This window comes from Paroedura picta, chromosome 9 (genome assembly GCF_049243985.1).
Source record: "Paroedura picta isolate Pp20150507F chromosome 9, Ppicta_v3.0, whole genome shotgun sequence".
NCBI lineage: Eukaryota > Metazoa > Chordata > Lepidosauria > Squamata > Gekkonidae > Paroedura > Paroedura picta.
Window position 1 is genome coordinate 16,560,484 of NC_135377.1, and position 16,782 is coordinate 16,577,265.

The 16,782-nt window shown below is 48.2% G+C and overlaps 1 protein-coding gene across 2 annotated transcripts in view; it reads left to right on the forward strand.

The window, feature by feature from the left end:
- Nucleotides 1–2,880: 2,880 nt before the first annotated feature.
- The window catches only part of SYBU (syntabulin), a 52,748-nt gene continuing 38,846 nt past the window's right edge, over nucleotides 2,881–16,782 (forward strand). Inside the window, exons 1-2 of one of the 2 annotated variants that reach the window (XM_077351641.1) lie at nucleotides 2,881–3,291; nucleotides 5,379–5,586. In XM_077351641.1, the coding sequence (XP_077207756.1) occupies nucleotides 3,265–3,291; nucleotides 5,379–5,586 (235 nt within the window). In that variant the 5' untranslated portion in view covers nucleotides 2,881–3,264. The remainder of the gene's footprint in view (nucleotides 3,292–5,378; nucleotides 5,587–16,782) is intronic. The other variant, XM_077351642.1, reaches the window with a different exon arrangement.

The window sequence follows — 16,782 nt, forward strand, 5'->3', positions numbered from 1 at the left end:
CAGGCATAACAAGACTGACCAGTTAGGGTTGCCAACTCCAGAGAAATCCCCGGAGATTTGGAAGGAGAGCTTGGGGAGGGTGGAGTTTGAGGAAGGGGGGAGCTTCAACAGGCCATAATGTCTACCCTCAAAAGCAGAATTTCCTCCAGGGGAACTGATCTGAGTCCTCTGGAGATCACCTGTAATTCCGAGAAATCTGCAGTTCCCACCTGGAGGTTGGCAACCTTGATTTAGGGGTATTTGCAAGCTTAAGAATCCTTGTTTATCATATTAAAATGTTACAAAATGTTAGGAAGAGCCAGAAGCCCAAAATATCTTCCTGCTGCTACTGCCCAGCTGCCACTAGTATGATGATTCACTGAACTCTGTAAGACAAATGTTTAAGAGGCTTTCAGAAAGTGAAAGAGGGAAACAACTTTTCTCATCTATAAAGCCCAGGCCAGAAACAAGAGAGAATAACAGGTACATTTCCAGATAGTTTCTTTGTTAGTTAACAAGCACCCAAGACAAATGCCTTACATTGTGAGAGTTGAATTTGTGCATGTGTTTATTTATATTTATATTTATCACTCACTCCTCTTGAACCAGTCATCTCAGGGCAGAAGAGGGAAATGTCACTAGAAAACTGTATGCATTAAGGTTGCCAGTTTTGGGTTTTCAAGCCAATCCAGTTCAGAAAGAATTTCTCTGGAGAGAATTGGATAGAACTTGACAGGAAATAGCAGAGGTTCCTTTTTTCTGGCAAATCAGAGGGTGCTGGTGGAGGGACTTTCTTTCTTGCAAACCTGATTCCTTGGTGTCTTCCCCACCCTGTTTTTCTTGCAGTTAAGCTCTGAAATCAGTGCAAAACTAATCAAGGAGGGGAAGTAAAACAGTGTGAGAAAGAATAAAAACAGCAGTGTGCATAGATTGGCACATTTCAAGTGCCTATGTGTACGTTGGGGCTCGTGGTCAATCACAAGTTCCCTGCCACGTGGATCAGCTAACTAGGTGCCTTGTTAATTCTGATAATTAATAAGAATGTTCATGTTATGCATCAATGACTTTCTGCTGGCTGACTCTTTTACCTGTTGCAGCTGACAACCTCACTGGGTGCTCCTCTGTTCTCTCTATCTAGTTTTCTATTCCATGCATTTCTTTCTTTCTTTCTTTCTTTCTTTCTTTCTTTCTTTCTTTCTTTCTTTCTTTCTTTCTTTCTTTCTTTCTTTCTTTCTTTCTTTCATTCTCTTCCTCCCTCTTCCCTCTTCCCTCCCAGGATCTCTAAACTTGAAGAGTTCCAAACATTCAGCCATTCCACACGGGAAAAGGCACTCTAACCCCCTAACTATGCTGGTTAGCCCCTTCTGTGTTTTTCCCAGCTCTGACATATCATTTTTTTGAGGTTTGATGACCTGTTCACAATTTGCCAGATGAGGCCTCACCTCATAGACCTGTATGAGGGCATTGTGATAAAGCTGCCTTATTTTCAGCCCCTTCCCCAACATGCCGTTTGCCCTTTTTACTGTTGTCGCATATGAAATCGGTTCTTTAGGCATATTTTGTAAGGAAGGTGTGCCAACCCCTTTGATAATTTTGGCTACCCTGTTCTGTTCCTTTTCCAGTCTTTCGTGCCCTTTTGACAACGTCTCTCCATTGACGGAGGTCCGAATTCAACATCATGTAATGTGCTACAAGACCATGCATCCCTTTGCTTGCAGCTGATGAATGGTGTCTCTCTCAGTCTAGCCCAGGGGTAGTCAAACTGCGGCCCTCCAGATGTCCATGGACTACAATTCCCACGAGCCCCTGCCAGCATTTGCTGGCAGGGGCTCGTGGGAATTGTAGTCCATGGACATCTGGAGGGCCACAGTTAGCCTTTATCCCACCCTGTCTCCAAGGAGCTCCGGGTACATGGCTCCGTCCTTCTCTCTCTATGGAGTGTGTCTCTGTGGGCAGTTATAGAAACACAAGCTTGAAAGAGGTTGATGTTTTCCGAGATGCTGATTCCAGATGGCTGCCTAGCTGGGTTAGTCTGGAGCAGCAAAATGAAGCAAGAGCCTAAGATGTTAAGAGCCAGAGCTCCCTTCATCAGCAGCCTGTGACTCATGGCTGCTTATGCCGCAGTAACTGGGTTAGTGTTTCAGGTGTCACTCGACTCTGTGTTGTTTTTCTCTTGTATGAGGAAGTGTGTGTGCGAGTGAGTGTGTGTGTGTGTGGGGAGGTGGGGGGGCCGTTTTTTGGTTTTTGTTTTGCTTTTGTGTACAAGCACGAGATAGTTGGGCCACATTACCGTGCAAACACAAACAGGGATCGAAGGAGTGGTCCAACCCTAACTGCCGATGAACTGGCAGCGCAGAAGCAGGTCAGGTTATATACCTGTGAGAGTTGCCAACCTCCAGGTAGGGCCTGGAGATTCCCAGGTGACCCAGATCAGTTCCTCTGGAGAAAATGACAGCTTCAGTGGGAAGATGGCACCACATCCCTGCTGAGCCCCCCTCCCCAAGAGCTCCACCCCCCAAATCCCCAGGAATTTCCCAACCCAGAGTGATGACTCGAACCTGCCCTCTGCCAAAGGGGCCGTATGCCTTGCAGATAGGGTTGCCACCTCCAGGTTGGGAAATCCCTGGAGATTTGGGGGTGGAGGCTGGGGATGCTAGGGTTTGGGGAATAGCCCCACAGAGTCCAACTTCCAGAGCTGCCATTTTCTCCAGGAGAAGTGATCATCTCTGCGCCACCTGTAAGAGTGGGAGATGGCCAGCCACAACCTGGAGACTGGCAACCCTCCTTGGAGGAAGCGAGGCTGGTCTGCCCCTCGGCCTGACCGCCTTGGTTAGTGATTTCAGTAGGGATGCCAACCCTCCAGCCGCGTCCCGGGAATCCCCTGGAATTGCAGCTCGTCTCCAGGCGACCGAGATCAGCTCCCGGGAGAAAAGGGCCGCTTTGGCATCGCACTCCAGCGCGGTCCCTCCGCCCGCAGAGTCCCCAGGTGTCCCCCAGCCGCCCCAGAGCCCGGCGTGGGTTTGGCTGCTTGGCGCAGGAGGAGGGCAGGAGGCGCCGCCCGCCCCGCCACAGCCAGCCAGCCAGCCAGCCAAGGCGAAGCGTCAGCGCGGCGGCGGCAGCAGCAGCAGCAGCAGCAGCAGAAGGCAGGCAGGCAGGCAGGCAGGCAGGCAGCGGCAGCCGCGGCTCCACGTGTCGCGGCGGGCGGCCGCGGGGGAAGCCACCATCGCCGCCCTTCGCCCGGGAGCGCCCCAGCCTCGCCTGCTGCCGGGGCCGCGGCAGCGAGCCATGGGGCCGCTCAAGGAAAGCGCCAAGGTGAGACGGGGCGGCCTGGGGGGCTCTCCCGAGGAAGGGGGGGGCGGCAGCGCGTCTGTTTGCACATCCTACCCTTCTCTCCAAATAGGCTCCCGGCCACCCTCTCCCGGTCCTGCCCTGAGCGGTGGCATCGGAGAGGGTTCGGGCACGGGAGGTGTGCGCGCCTGGGTCCAAGAGAAGCCGGGTGTGTCGGCGGGCTCCGGTGGGCGCCAGGTGGAGAGAGTCGGTCCCCCCCCTCCTCCCGGGGCACCTGTCCCCTCCCCAGAAGGGGGCCCGTCGATGCCCTCCCTTAACTGTCCCCAGTGCGCAGGCAGCGGCGGCGGCTGCGGAGGAGAAGCAGCCCTCCTCCCTGCCTGATAGAGTCTGACATCATTGCTGTGGCTGTAGCCCTGCTGCAGACCCTCCTCGGGAGGAGGCGCGGGGAAGGAGCGCCAGAGGATGCCAGAGGTTCCACTGGGTGGATTCCTCCCCCTCCCCTGTCAGTGCGCCCAGGTCCTGGGGGGGGGGGGGCTGGTGCCCATGGTGATGGGCACCAGGGTTAATGGCCACCCAGGGCTTTCCCACCAGATCTGGTTTTCCCACCACCAAATACTCTCTGTGGAAGGGAAGCTCAGACGTCAGTCCATTCCGGGTGACCCTTTTGCTTTGATTTTTTTCGAGGCTGCGCAGGGCACTGGCACACAGGGCCACACGGGATTAAAGGTAAAGGTATCCTCTGTGCAAGCACCGGGTCATGTCTGATCCTTGGGGTGACGCCCTCTAGCGTTTTCATGGCAGACTCAATACGGGGTGGTTTGCCAGTGCCTTCCCCAGTCATTACCGTTTACCCCCCAGCAAGCTGGGTACTCGTTTTACCAACCTCGGTAGGATGGCAGGCTGAGTCAACCTTGAGCCAGCTGCTGGGATTGAACTCCCAGCCTCATGGGCAGAGCTTCAGATAGCATGTCACTGCCTTACCACTCTGCGCCACAAGAGGCTCATGGGATTATTTGCAGCAATAGAACTATTTAATCCAGTAACGTGTAGATTTGGCTATGGACAAAGTGGCCTAGTTTTGTGAGGATATTTCACCAAGATTAAAATGCCCTTGGGCCATAAATGTATGGCTCATCCAAGGGCTGCCAGCTCCAGGTTGGGAAATTCCTGGAGATTTGGGGAGGTGGAACCTGGGGAGGGCAGAGTCCTCAGACAGATATAATACTATAGACTCCACCCTCCAAAGCATCTATTTTCTCCCGGGGAGCTGATCCCTGTATCTGGAAATCAGTTGTAACTTTGGGAGCTCTCCAGGCCCAACCTGGAGGTTGGCAGCTCTAATCATCTGGATCAGCAGAAGGCTTGTTTCCCATATTATGCACTTCCCTCTCTCAACAGGAAGCTGCAACTAATCCGAATGATATGACGCTTAAACATCTGCGATAACTCTGTTTGCAAGCATAGGTTTCTCCTGATCATATTTACGTTTATGGGTGTTAATTGGGTCCAAGACGCATTTTTCAAAATTGAAAAGGGTGGGCTATAGCTACCGGGAACCATTCTGTGTGGGCAGAGCTCTGTACAGCTGAACGGACAGCACCCCTTCTACTGTGTTGGAACATTGCCCCACGCACTTGTTCAGTATCGTCTGCTCTGGCTGGCAGCTGCAGTCCCAATATCAGGCAGATGTCCTGCTAGCTGATCCTTTAAACTTGAGATGCCTGGGATTGAACCGGCAAACTGCAGCATGCAAAAAAAAAAAAAAAAACACCACCACCACCAGCAATTGCTGTAATAGTGAACTGTGGCCCTTTCCCAGGACTAGTCTCTTGTTTGTAGACTGGACTCATGAGGCTCAGTGCTGTTGGTGTGCAGTGCCCCCATGTCAGCTCTGAAACCCCCCTCAAGCCACTGCTGTTGCCATGGAGGGATTCCGCTCTATAGCACTAAACGGCCTGGCCCCCCCGTCTACAGCTGCGATGCTCACTGTGCAGTGGCCTCGCCCATGTTGGCAGCACTGTTAGGTGGCGATTGCTCTGCTGCTACATTTGATGTGCTCGGACCGGGGCACCACAAGGAATGACCTTTGCGTTGTTGCTGTTGTTGTAAAGGAGCACAAAATGCAAGACAAGGAGATCTGCCGCAGCCGCATTCCCCGCCTGGTCCTCCGGCCTCATCTCCCCCAGCAGCATCCGTACCACCAGAAGGTGTCCCCGGCATCCGAGTCACCCTTCTCAGAAGAGGAAAGCAGAGAGTTCAACCCCCTGAGCTCTTCCGGAGGGTCGGCAAGGACCATCAGCAGCAACAGCTTTTGCTCAGGTACCGAAATGAAGGGGCGTGGCAGTGAAAATGGTGGGCTTTGAGCCGGGGTTTGTCTTCCTGTTTGTCTGAATGAATGGAATAACTTTCCTAAGGTGTCAACGGTAGCCAAGATGCTATTGCGGACGATCGGTATATTTGCTGAGCGATTGCGATCTCTGTTTCTGTAAGAAGCAGGTCTTTCATTGGGCATTGTGTGCAGGTCTGCGTTTTGACCCGTTCTGACTGCTTGGATACAGTCAGAGCCGTTGAGTCAAAGAAAGACGTTGGCGACATTCAGCGCTGAGTGTTTTAAATGTGTGTCACTAAATGAAGTCAGATGTTTCTGTTTGGATCAGGATGTGCTTGCCCAGGGAGGCTGCAGGAAAAACCGGCCTCTCTTTTTTTAAAGACACAAGATCCAAAACAACATATCCTGGCATTCTGAAAGGGCTTGGTTTCTTTAGGAAACATTTAGAAGGAAAATCTTCCAGGGATGTGCAAGCATTATATGCAGAATGTGAGGGCTATTTGGCACCTGGGATTACAGATTTATGATTTGTGGGTGCGTGGGGGGAATTAATGGTGCAATCTACTCTATAACCTTTATCCCACTTGTAAGAACTGATCCACTGTATGTGTCATATAATTGATTTTCTAGACACACCTCCTACAGATTCAGTGTTTCCTGTGTGGAATAGTAATTATTATAAGGAGGATGTGAATAGTGTTTACATTACATTACATTTACAAAATTGTAGCATTCATGTCTGCAGAAAGATATTAAGCTAGTAATGTGACCACTGGAAATTCACCCAGTCAGACATTAATTAAACCAGTGACTTAATTTCATTTGTGCTCCACATTTCTCCCCAGTGGTTTACTTCATTCTCCCCTCTTCCATTTTGCATCTACAACAACCTTGTAAGGTAGGATAGGCTGAAAAAGCATGACTAGCCCAAAGTATCCTCACCACGCTTTCATGGCTGAGTGAGGATTTGAACCTAGGTCTCCCACATCCTTGTCAGATACTAACCTCTGCATCATACTGGAACACTGGATAAGTACACTAGCCCCATCCTGATTTACAGAGCTATGCTGAGCAGCATTATTCCTTTCTGAGACCATTGGTCAGTGAGTTTGGAATGGTAACACTGTTTTGGATAACGGTGTTAGAAGGAGATTTAATTGAATGACAATGCTGGATGGTCAATAACCCTAAAAGGATACTTCTATGCTAATGCATCCATCTGCCAGGACTCTTCTGCCATAAGTGAGTCCTACGCATCCACTTCCCCTTCCTGACTGATCTTCACACATGGGTTTTATTCTTCTGTGCTGCTGACCCAACCCTTATAACTGGGTAGTTCAGAAAGTGCTGATGGTGAATCTCTCAGACATCATCTTCATCTTATCCCTTGATAATTCTGTTCTGAACGTGTGAACTGTCTCATCCAAAAACATAAAGTGTGTGTTGACATTGGGTGACGTGACAGCTCCTTCTGCTCTTTGATGGCCGATTAAAAGACCATTTACAGGGGCGATAGGTCAATCAGTAGCAAGGGAATTACCACATTCAGGGATAGTAAATGTCTGAGTACCAGTGCTGGGAGGCAAGAGCAGGGAAAGCTTTGGTCTTTATGCCCTGTTGTTAGCCCTCCAGAGGAACTGATTGTCCACTATGTAAGACAAGGGGCTGGACTAGAAGGACCACTGCCTGGATCCATCCATCCATTCATGCATTCATTAATTCATTAATTCATTCATTCATTCATTCATTCATTCGGCAGGTCTCTTCTTATATTCATTTTATGTTATTGTTAATGAGTAATGAATGTATATGTGCAAAAAAGAGAGTGAATTTGCTCCTTAATATTCTGGATACCCTCTGAGTGATGGCCATATTCCCCCCCACCCACCCCATGCTGTTCTGTACAATTAATGCAGAAAGGAGCAAAAAAATATATGGTTCATATTCAACATAGGTGTTCTGAATATTTAATTGCTATGGATATTTTGCAACAAAACACAAATCCTTGTGGAGGATTACTAGTGGGGCCCTTGGGGGGAGGGGTCTTGGGGCACTTTAGTATGTGAAATACCCTTGCACAACTTGTACGCAGGTAAGAATCACTTTCCATCCATTTTTAGATGCTTTGTAATATTTAGGATTTTTCATTGTTAATGTTATACGCTGTGCACAAAGGAACAACTATTTTATAAACCTCGTGCGCTGATGGGATCAGTGGAGTCGAATGTCTCGACACCTTTGGGATGAGCCATTGGTGACCATTTGATCTGTAGTAACTAACAGGTGCTATTTTTTAACCTCTACATCAGAGGTAGTCAACCTGTGGTCCTCCAGATGTCCATGGACTACAATTCCCATGAGCCCCTGCCAGCAGGCAATGGGAAACTACCTCTGAAGTGCCTCTGGCCTTGAAAACCCCATGGGGTTGCCATGAGTCAGCTGTGACATGACAGCAAAAAAAAGTGTGGGGAACAACAAGAATCTGTTGTGTGTGAACAACTAACTGTGAATGATCTCACATGTTAGTGACATTCGGAGCGTAAGCTAAAAAAAAAAGCTTTTGGTTTTCACTGATATTAAAGTTGGAAAGTGGTGCCACTTTAAGAACGAGAGAAGCTGGCTTCCAAGCAATGCACCATGATGCGCCTGCTGCATAATTATATCGGCAGTTTGCAGTTGCTCACTGTGAACAAAATACAGCTGCAAGAAATACGGGGAAATCAATTTATGTTTGTACGGCTTCAGCATCCTTTCTTTCTTTTTTTTTGGGGGGGGACATGTGCTTTATTTCCTGTGGCATCTCGAACGTAGTGATGTGCCGGAAGATCCACTGCAATTGTTAACGTAGAGCTGAGTATGAATAACATTTCTCCTGGCAGCTGCTGGACCTGTAATCCTGCTGCCAAATGTAATCTGTGTCCTGATTATGCACTGTCTCATTCTTCTGGGCCGTACCTCACTTCAAAGACTTAGGAAAGGTGCTGCAGATCTGACGTCTAGACTGCCTGTTTCTGGGATTGTGCAGATCATGTCTTGAGGCCTCTGGCTATGTGCACACGTACCTATTTTTCTGGTTGCAGTGTTTTTTGTATCACTTCTAAATTGTTCCTGCCAGAGTTTATGCTGTGCAGCATGCATTGCCATTGCACTGCAGAAGAATCATTAGAGATCCATCCTGGGGTGGCATCAAGCTGGCAGGGGCTCATGGGAATTGTAGTCCGGGGACATCTGGAGAGCCAGAGTTTGGCTGCCCATTGTTCTGTTTTCATCAGCAGCTGTCTGGATGCTTCTTGAAAACTTATAAGCAAGGTGTGGCGGTGGAAGCCTTGCACATTTTTTCTATATTCTTCCTCCATAGCAGCATATCTGGTTTCCCCTCCCCTTTCATTTTATAACCTGTGAAGCAGATTAGGGTGGGAGTGATTGGTACAAGGTGGCCCTGTGAGGTTCATGGCAAAAGGGAAACACCATTGGTTCTGCCCAGTTTCAGATGCTCAGAGATACACTACTCCTTCCTATGGAGGCTCTGTTTCGCTGTCGCAACCAATAGCCATCGATGGACTTCTCCTGCATGAATTTGCCGTCTTTGTACAGAAGCCATCAGTGAAAGCAGAGAAGCTGCCACATAACGAGTGAGTCACTCCATGGGTACATAAGTGGAGTCCATTTTGACTGGCAGAAGTTCTCCAAAGTCTTTGCAAGCATTGTGACTTGAAAGTCTTTTTAGTGGAACTGTCCTTGCCTTGGGCAGTGACTGAGATTCTGGGATTGCATGCATGCTCAGTATGTGTCCTGCTTCTAATAAAGCTGTTCTGACTGAGCAGTAATAGCAAGCAGTAATAGCAGGGCTCTCTCAGCCTCACAGGGTGTCTGTTGTGAGGAGAGGAAAGGGAAGGCAAATGTAAGCCGCTTTGAGACTCCTTCGGGGAGAGAAAAGCAGCATATAAGACCCAACTCTTCTTCTTCCTAAGATGTGATCCCTTCTTGTTTCTCCTTGAGGTTCTCTTTTTCTGTTTTGTTTGCAAATATTGGAATTGCCCCACATATTCACCAGGACAGCCTGGGCACATGATAATAAGTTGATCTGCCTGTTTTTTTTCACTCTGTATTGCTCAATTTCCCTTCATACCAGAGGCCCCCAACCCACATGACTTTTATCCACGACAGTCCCATGATCTCCATAATAACTTTTTTTTTAGTTATCAAAGGGGAACTCACATTCCTTTCTCAAAAGCCTAAAAAACTGGTTGAGTCCAAGCCAAGAGTGATGCGTTGGCAAGCATGGAACATCTTAGGCAAACCAGCATGGTGTAGCGGTTAAGAGTGGCAGTCTCTGATCCGGACAGCCGGGCTTCATTCCCCACTCCTCCACAGGGAGCCAACTGGGTGATCTTGGTCTCATCACAGCCCTGATAGTGCTGTTTTCACAGAGCAGTTCTCTTGGAGCTGTCTCAGCCCCACCTGTCTCACAGGGTGTCTGTTGTGGGGAGATGAGGGGAAAGGTGTTTGTAAGCCGCTTTGAGATGTCGTTGGGTAGTGAAAAGTGGAGTATAAAAAAACAGCTCTTCTTCCCAGAGCATGAAAAAAGTACAGTTTCCTGACAGCACATGGAAAAAGCAACAACCCCAAACCTTCCCAGATGTTCCATTCTGGAGTCTTCAGGGGCTGTTTACAATAGCTAAAAGTACTTGGTTTAGGTCAGGGATAGTCAAACTGCAGCCCTCCAGATGTCCATGAACTACAATTCCCAGGAGCCCCCTGCCAGCATTCGCTGGCAGGGGGCTCCTGGGAACTGTAGTTCATGGACATCTGGAGGGCCGCAGTTTGACTACCCCTGGTTTAAGTTCTAAAATGCCCTTCCATCAGTATTACACCAGTGGAAAGGCAGCACCATTGTCCAATGATGAGAGGAAGAGTCCCCTCTTACCACAGATGTTCCCACTATTCCACAGAGTTCCAGACGGTCCCTTGACCTCCCATAGTAGTATTTCTGGGTCCACGAGTGGTAGTGAGTAGGGTTTGACCCTAAAAGGGCTTGACAGCTGCTCCAAGAATTCTGGGAGACCCTGGCATGCAGGCAGCTGGAGAAATCAACGCAGAATACCAGCACAGTGGAGACTGAGGACATCCTGTCCATGTAACCCTCTTCTCAGCAAATGGCCTAGTTCATGTTGCATTGTGCATCACAGCATGAAGAGAGCCAGTCAGTGCCCTTTTCCTGCTGTGTTTCAAGTGCCTTTTGTCCTGAAAGTCCTTCCGTTCCCAGTTCCCTGAGGGTGATTGTGAAATTGGCCACATGCTCTTGTTTTCTTTGGCTTTTTTTGAATCATGATTCATAATAGGACAAACAAGGGCTACTAAAGTGGTTTCCACGAGGTGACAGGGTACGTGGTTTCCCTGTGCAGCATGTTTCCCTGCAGGTGTCCTGCCTCAGTCCCCCAGCAGGGGCTATTCCCCCCCCTCCCCCAGCCATAGCGGTTTCCTTCTTTTTTAAAAATCAGCCATAACTATAGTTATATCAATATAACCCTATAAGAATCTGAGAAGTCCTATGAATTCCCAGCTTTTTACAAAAATTAAGTCTCTAGCCCTTTGTGGAGCTATGCCTTTCCCCTTATTTCTCAGCAATAAAAGCGGATAGAGGAGGCTTTCTCAAGTCGGCTAATTAATTAATTGTATAATTCGTTAAACATTTAATCGGATGATATGACCTATATGGTCATGATGGGCCTGGAGGGGGTGGGAACAGGGGTGGCGTGTACACAGCTATGCTTTCCAACCATATTCCACAATGGTGTCACTTCTGGGGTGACAGACAGACAGACAGACAGACAGACAGACAGACAGACAGACAAAGAAAGAAAGAAAGAAAGAAAGAAAGAAAGAAAGAAAGAAAGAAAGAAAGAAAGAAAGAAAGAAAGAAAGAAAGAAAGAAAGAAAGAAAGAAAGAAAGAAAGAAAGAAAGAAAGAAAGAAAGAAAGAAAGAAAGAAAGAAAGAAAGAAAGAAAGAAAGATCTAAATGTTCCCACCCATGTAGCGGCCATCCAAGATTTATTGCAATCGTTCCCAAAATTTTGCCACAAAGCAAGCTTGCAACAGATTACAGAAGAGCTGGAGAAACTCAAGGAGTTGCACCAAGGCACCATGATACTGTGGGGAACCAGAAAAATAAACCACTTCCCAACAGCATTGGACCTGGACCAGAAAACCCATGTGGAAATGCTTAATCTTGCTCAGAGGCATGTTTAGGATTGTCAGCTATTGAATGGCCCTTCTCTCTTTCCCTGTGTCTACCTGAATGAGCAAGCAATAATGTTCAGCTTCGTGCCCTGAAAAGCTTCACCTCTTGATTTATATGTCTAGAAGTCCTTTTAAAACAGCAAGAATCAGACCCAACTAATTAATTTCTGGCCCGATGGCAACTCTAGCATCATTTTGTGTTCCTCTGGAGCTAGGGAAAGCTCGTTTTGTTGGCTGTATCTCACTGGCCAAACACATGCTTTGCACACATTGGGGCTCAGTTTCAGTCCCTGGCATCTCCACTGAAGTGATCTCAGGAAGCAGGTTTTGGAGAGCAGCTTTCTCCGCCTTGAGAGTCACTGGCAGTCAGAAGAGAGAACAGTGAAGAAGAAGAAGAAGAAGAAGAAGAAGAAGAAGAAGAAGAAGAAGAAGAAGAAGAGTTGGCTCTTATATGCCGCTTTTCTGTACCCAAAGGAGGCTCAAAGCGGCTTACAGTCACCTTTCCTTTCCTCTCCCCACAACAGACACCTGGTGAGGTGGGTGAGGCTGAGAGAGCCCTGATATCACTGCTTGGACAGAACAGCTTTATCAGTGCTGTGGTGAGCCCAAGGTCACCCAGTTGGTTGCATGTGAGGGAGCACGGAATCAAACCTGACTCACCAGATTAGAAGCCCACACTCCTAACCGCTACACCGAGCTGACTCTCTCTAGATAGACCAATCATCTGGCTTGACCTGAGATGGTTTCATATTTCATTGCCAAGACATGACCTTCATTGGCAAGGTCGTTAGGGATTGCTCTTAGGTATATTCAGGATTAAACATTTTTTTTAGTGTATTTTCAGATTACGTTTGTGACCATTTTTTTTAATCCATTGTAATAATTAGAGGAACTGAAATCACAAAAGACAGCTCTTCTTTCTTGTCCAGCAAATGTTTTCTACTTACTGCATGCGCATCTGGTACAGAACAATAGTTACTCAATAAACAGAGCTTGTTCCTGGCAAGGGCACCCAGCAAATACTTGAGATTTGAGTGGCAGATGGAAAGGATGTTTTCCCTCTCCAGAGGATTCCCTAATTTTGTTCTGAAAGAACCTTGAAATAGCAGGGAAGCATTCAAAGGAGATTCGGAGTGGCCTTCCGTGGTTGCTTTTGCACTAACTGCATTCATCAAAACTTACAACATAGCGTTTTTGTAGAAAGCCGTAGGTTGAAGTCACTGTTCTATGCCTGACCTTTTCCTTCAAGGAACAGCTACTATACAGTGAGCTTTTGTCATATCTACACCCCACCACATCCCTTTTTAAAAAGAGCTGTTTCTTTGGCCAAGCTTAATTACCCAGCCTAGTCCTCGCTTGTCAGTGCTGGGAAGCTAAGCAGGGTCAACCTTGGTTAGTACTTGGATGGGAGGCCCCCATGGAAGTCCACGACCTAGGAGTGGCCAACCCCAAAGCTCTGCTTTGAGTCAGTCAAGACTAGACAGCATACAGTGACTATTACCTGGAGCCAGGCCACCCAAGCAGTTGCCACTGGGCTTTAGTTTGCCCATGGTCACTGTCAGCAGGCATTGTCTCCTGAATCCCATGCCATCATTGGCCATGTGCCCATACTGCAATCCCACAGTGTCCTGGCCCAGCCAGTGGTGGCATGGAAGGCGGCAATAGGTAAATTTGCTCAGGGTGCCACAATGCCATGCACTTTTGCAACCTTTGAAATATAGAAGAAGAAGAGTTGGTTCTTATACGCGGCTTTTCTCTCCCCGAAGGAGTCTCAAAGTGGCTTGCATTTGCCTTTCCTTTCCCCACAACAGACACTTGCTCTTGATAGATATGCATCTGATTGAAACGCGTTAACATCGAAAGCACAATTACCGCATTGATAGCAGCTCACATTCTTACAGATCTCAGGTCTGTGTCAGACCCTGTTAAACTCATTGGCGTTCCAGTGCTGGTCCCCCAGGCAGCCTTGAGCTCCTTTCTCCATACGGGCAGCTGGAGATGAGGCACTGTCTCTTTGGGTTTCAAGCACAGAAACGAAACTGGGAGCAAGCCTTTGGCAGTATTAATGTGCTCGCCTGCCTGGAAACAAAGAAAGGGAAAGAGAATTGCTTTCCGGACAGCACACAGGCTTCATGCCAAATGGCAGAGGCATACGAAGCCTCAAGGCTTAATCTGAACCACCGTTTGGAACTAAGAAATGTTTTGATGGTCAAGTTTCAGGCTTGGAGGGTGTAACATTGGCCATCTTTGAACCAGGGCAGACTGCCTTCCCTGCACTGTCCCACATTAGCCTTATACAAGTGGGTTTAGGGAGCAGGGCTAACCTGGGCTATTTGGACTCTCCAAGGCAAATTAACATCCTCTCTTCAGGCAAGAGCAAATTAAGTGGCTGTTGTCCAGGACACTGTTTTCTCGCTTTCATTTTCAAGTCCAGCAACAGAGAGGTGGGGTAGTGTACAGGTTAGAGCGCCAAACTAGGACCCGGAAGATCTGGTTTCAAATTAGCGTTGCCAGGCCATTTACTGGTCCTCCCGGGGGCTTCACAGATAGAGCAAGGGGAAGAAAGAATACAGCACAACTCGCTTCCAACGTATCAGATAGTGCTCCGGGCTTACCCCAAAACTCTATGGTATCACCATAGATTTGAGTTGGGGGGAGTGTTCCCAGAGTGTCACCTGACACATTGGCATCACCGCTGGGCTTTTAATCGGAAGAGACATTGATGTGTCAGTCAACATCATATCTGGCCCCTCGGTTCTAGTGCCAGCCGACATGGAAGAATGGTGGTGGTGATCTGCTGGGAAGTTGCCCAGCCAAAAGGGGCAAGTGCGAAACCTAGTTCAAATCCCCCCTCAGCCATGGAAACTTGCTGAATGTGTTTCTCTCTCAGACAGACTTCCCTCACAGGTAGAAATTCTGAAAACGGGAAGAGAAAGCTACTTACACTTCCCTTCACTCCTTAGAGAAAAGGCTGGGTCAGCCCATGAGCTTCCATGGCCAACTGGGCATTCAAACCCGTTTCTCCCGGATCCTAGTTCAGCATTCTATCCACTATGCCATGCCGGTTGACTTAGGAGGGAGCACTGTTGCTCTTACGTTAGCATGCCACATCAGCTTGGATTGCAAGAGGTGCTCAAGTGCTCGGGCACGGCTGATTTGTAACTGGCCTTGATCCTATTACAAGAATGTTTATAAGGGAGAGGAAAGGGAAGGCGACTGTAAGCCGCTTTGATCCTCCTTCAGGGAGAGAAAAGCGGCATATAAGAACCAACTCTTCTTCTTCTTCTTCTTCTTCCTTCTTCTTCTTCTTCTTCTTCTTCTTCTTCTTCTAAGGTGACTGGCGTAGTTGTTCCTGGGGTTCAGCCCCGCTCAGCGTCCTTGCAGGGCTGTGCAAATCGCAACAAGATGTTGCAAGAACTGCATCTCTTTCCCCCAAATTATGGGCGGGCTGATTAAACGAAGCTTCCCAGAGTTCTATTTATGCTGGCAAATGTACATTCTCAATCATAAAGCTTCGAGATGGACTTTAGCAGTCAATAAAGTAAACGTTTTTGTGCAGGCCATCCGTCTGGCACTGAAACGGTTCCTTTGCCTGCTGCCATTCCCCTCCCCCCACCTCCTTTGGTTTGGATTTCAACTGCAGGATTCAGATGTCAGGCTGAGAAAAACATTCTCCCAGCAAAGGCAGCTGGCTCCATTGCTTCGCACATGCCTGATTTCCACATAAGTCCCACTGCTGCTTTGAAGCAACTCTGTCCTGCATGAACCATGTTTACCTTATCTTCTTCTTCTTCCTCTCATTGAGGAGAGGAGAACACAATATAAGGAGGGTCAAGCTGTCAATTTTTTAAAAAGCACCTCATGTGTTCAGCTGTTCCCACTGGAGATTGTGCAGGTGGCATTTAAGCTATGGTATCTGCTTTCCAGGTAATAGGGCACCAGAGGAAATACACTCCATCCAAAGTGAGACACTCCTTGACATAAAAAAGGCAAATGCCATTTTGGGCTGTATCAACAGAGGCATCACATCAGAATCACAAGATGTCATAGTCCCATTGTATACGGCACTGGTCAGACCACACCTGGAGTACTGTGTGCAGTTCTGGAGGCCTCACTTCAAGAATGACATAAATAAAATTGAAAGGGTACAGAGGAGAGCGACGAGGATGATCTGGGGCCAAGGGACCAAGCCCTATGAAGATAGGCTGAAGGACTTGGGAATGTTCAGCCTGGAGAAAAGGAGGGTGAGAGGGGACATGATAGCCCTCTTTAAGTATTTGAAAGGTTGTCACTTGGAGGAGGGCAGGATGCTGTTTCTGTTGGCTGCAGAGGAGAGGACATGCAGCAATGGGTTTAAACTACAAGTACAACGATATAGGCTAGATATAAGGAAAAAAATGTTCACAGTCAGAGTAGTTCAGCAGTGGAATAGGCTGCCTAAGGAGGTGGTGAGCTCCCCCTCACTGGCAGTCTTCAAGCAAAGGTTGGATACACACTTTTCTTGGATGCTTTAGGATGCTTTGGGTTGATCCTGCATTGAGCAGGGGGTTGCACTAGATGGTCTGTATGGCCCCTTCCAACTCTTTGGTTCTATGATTCTAAAAGGGGGAGGGGGAGAGGATCTAATATGCAGTGGAAGAGGAGTTTCTTGCCAAAGATCTAACTCTGGTGTCCTCCTCCAGGACTTCCCTGCCCTCACAGGGCAGTTACCCAGCAGTATGGGTGCACAGCTAGACCATAGACCTCAGAAAGGTCACTTACACCGGCAGCAGCTCACAAACACAGCTGCATTGCCTCTGGGATTCCCGTGACTGGCCATAGGGGCCTGTACATGCCAGGCAGATGTGCTACTGCTGAGCTCTGGCTTCTCCTCTACTCACTTAGCTGCCAGGGCTGTATTAGAACAGTACAGAGGGTTTAAATGTGTGTGTGTGTGTGTGGGGGGT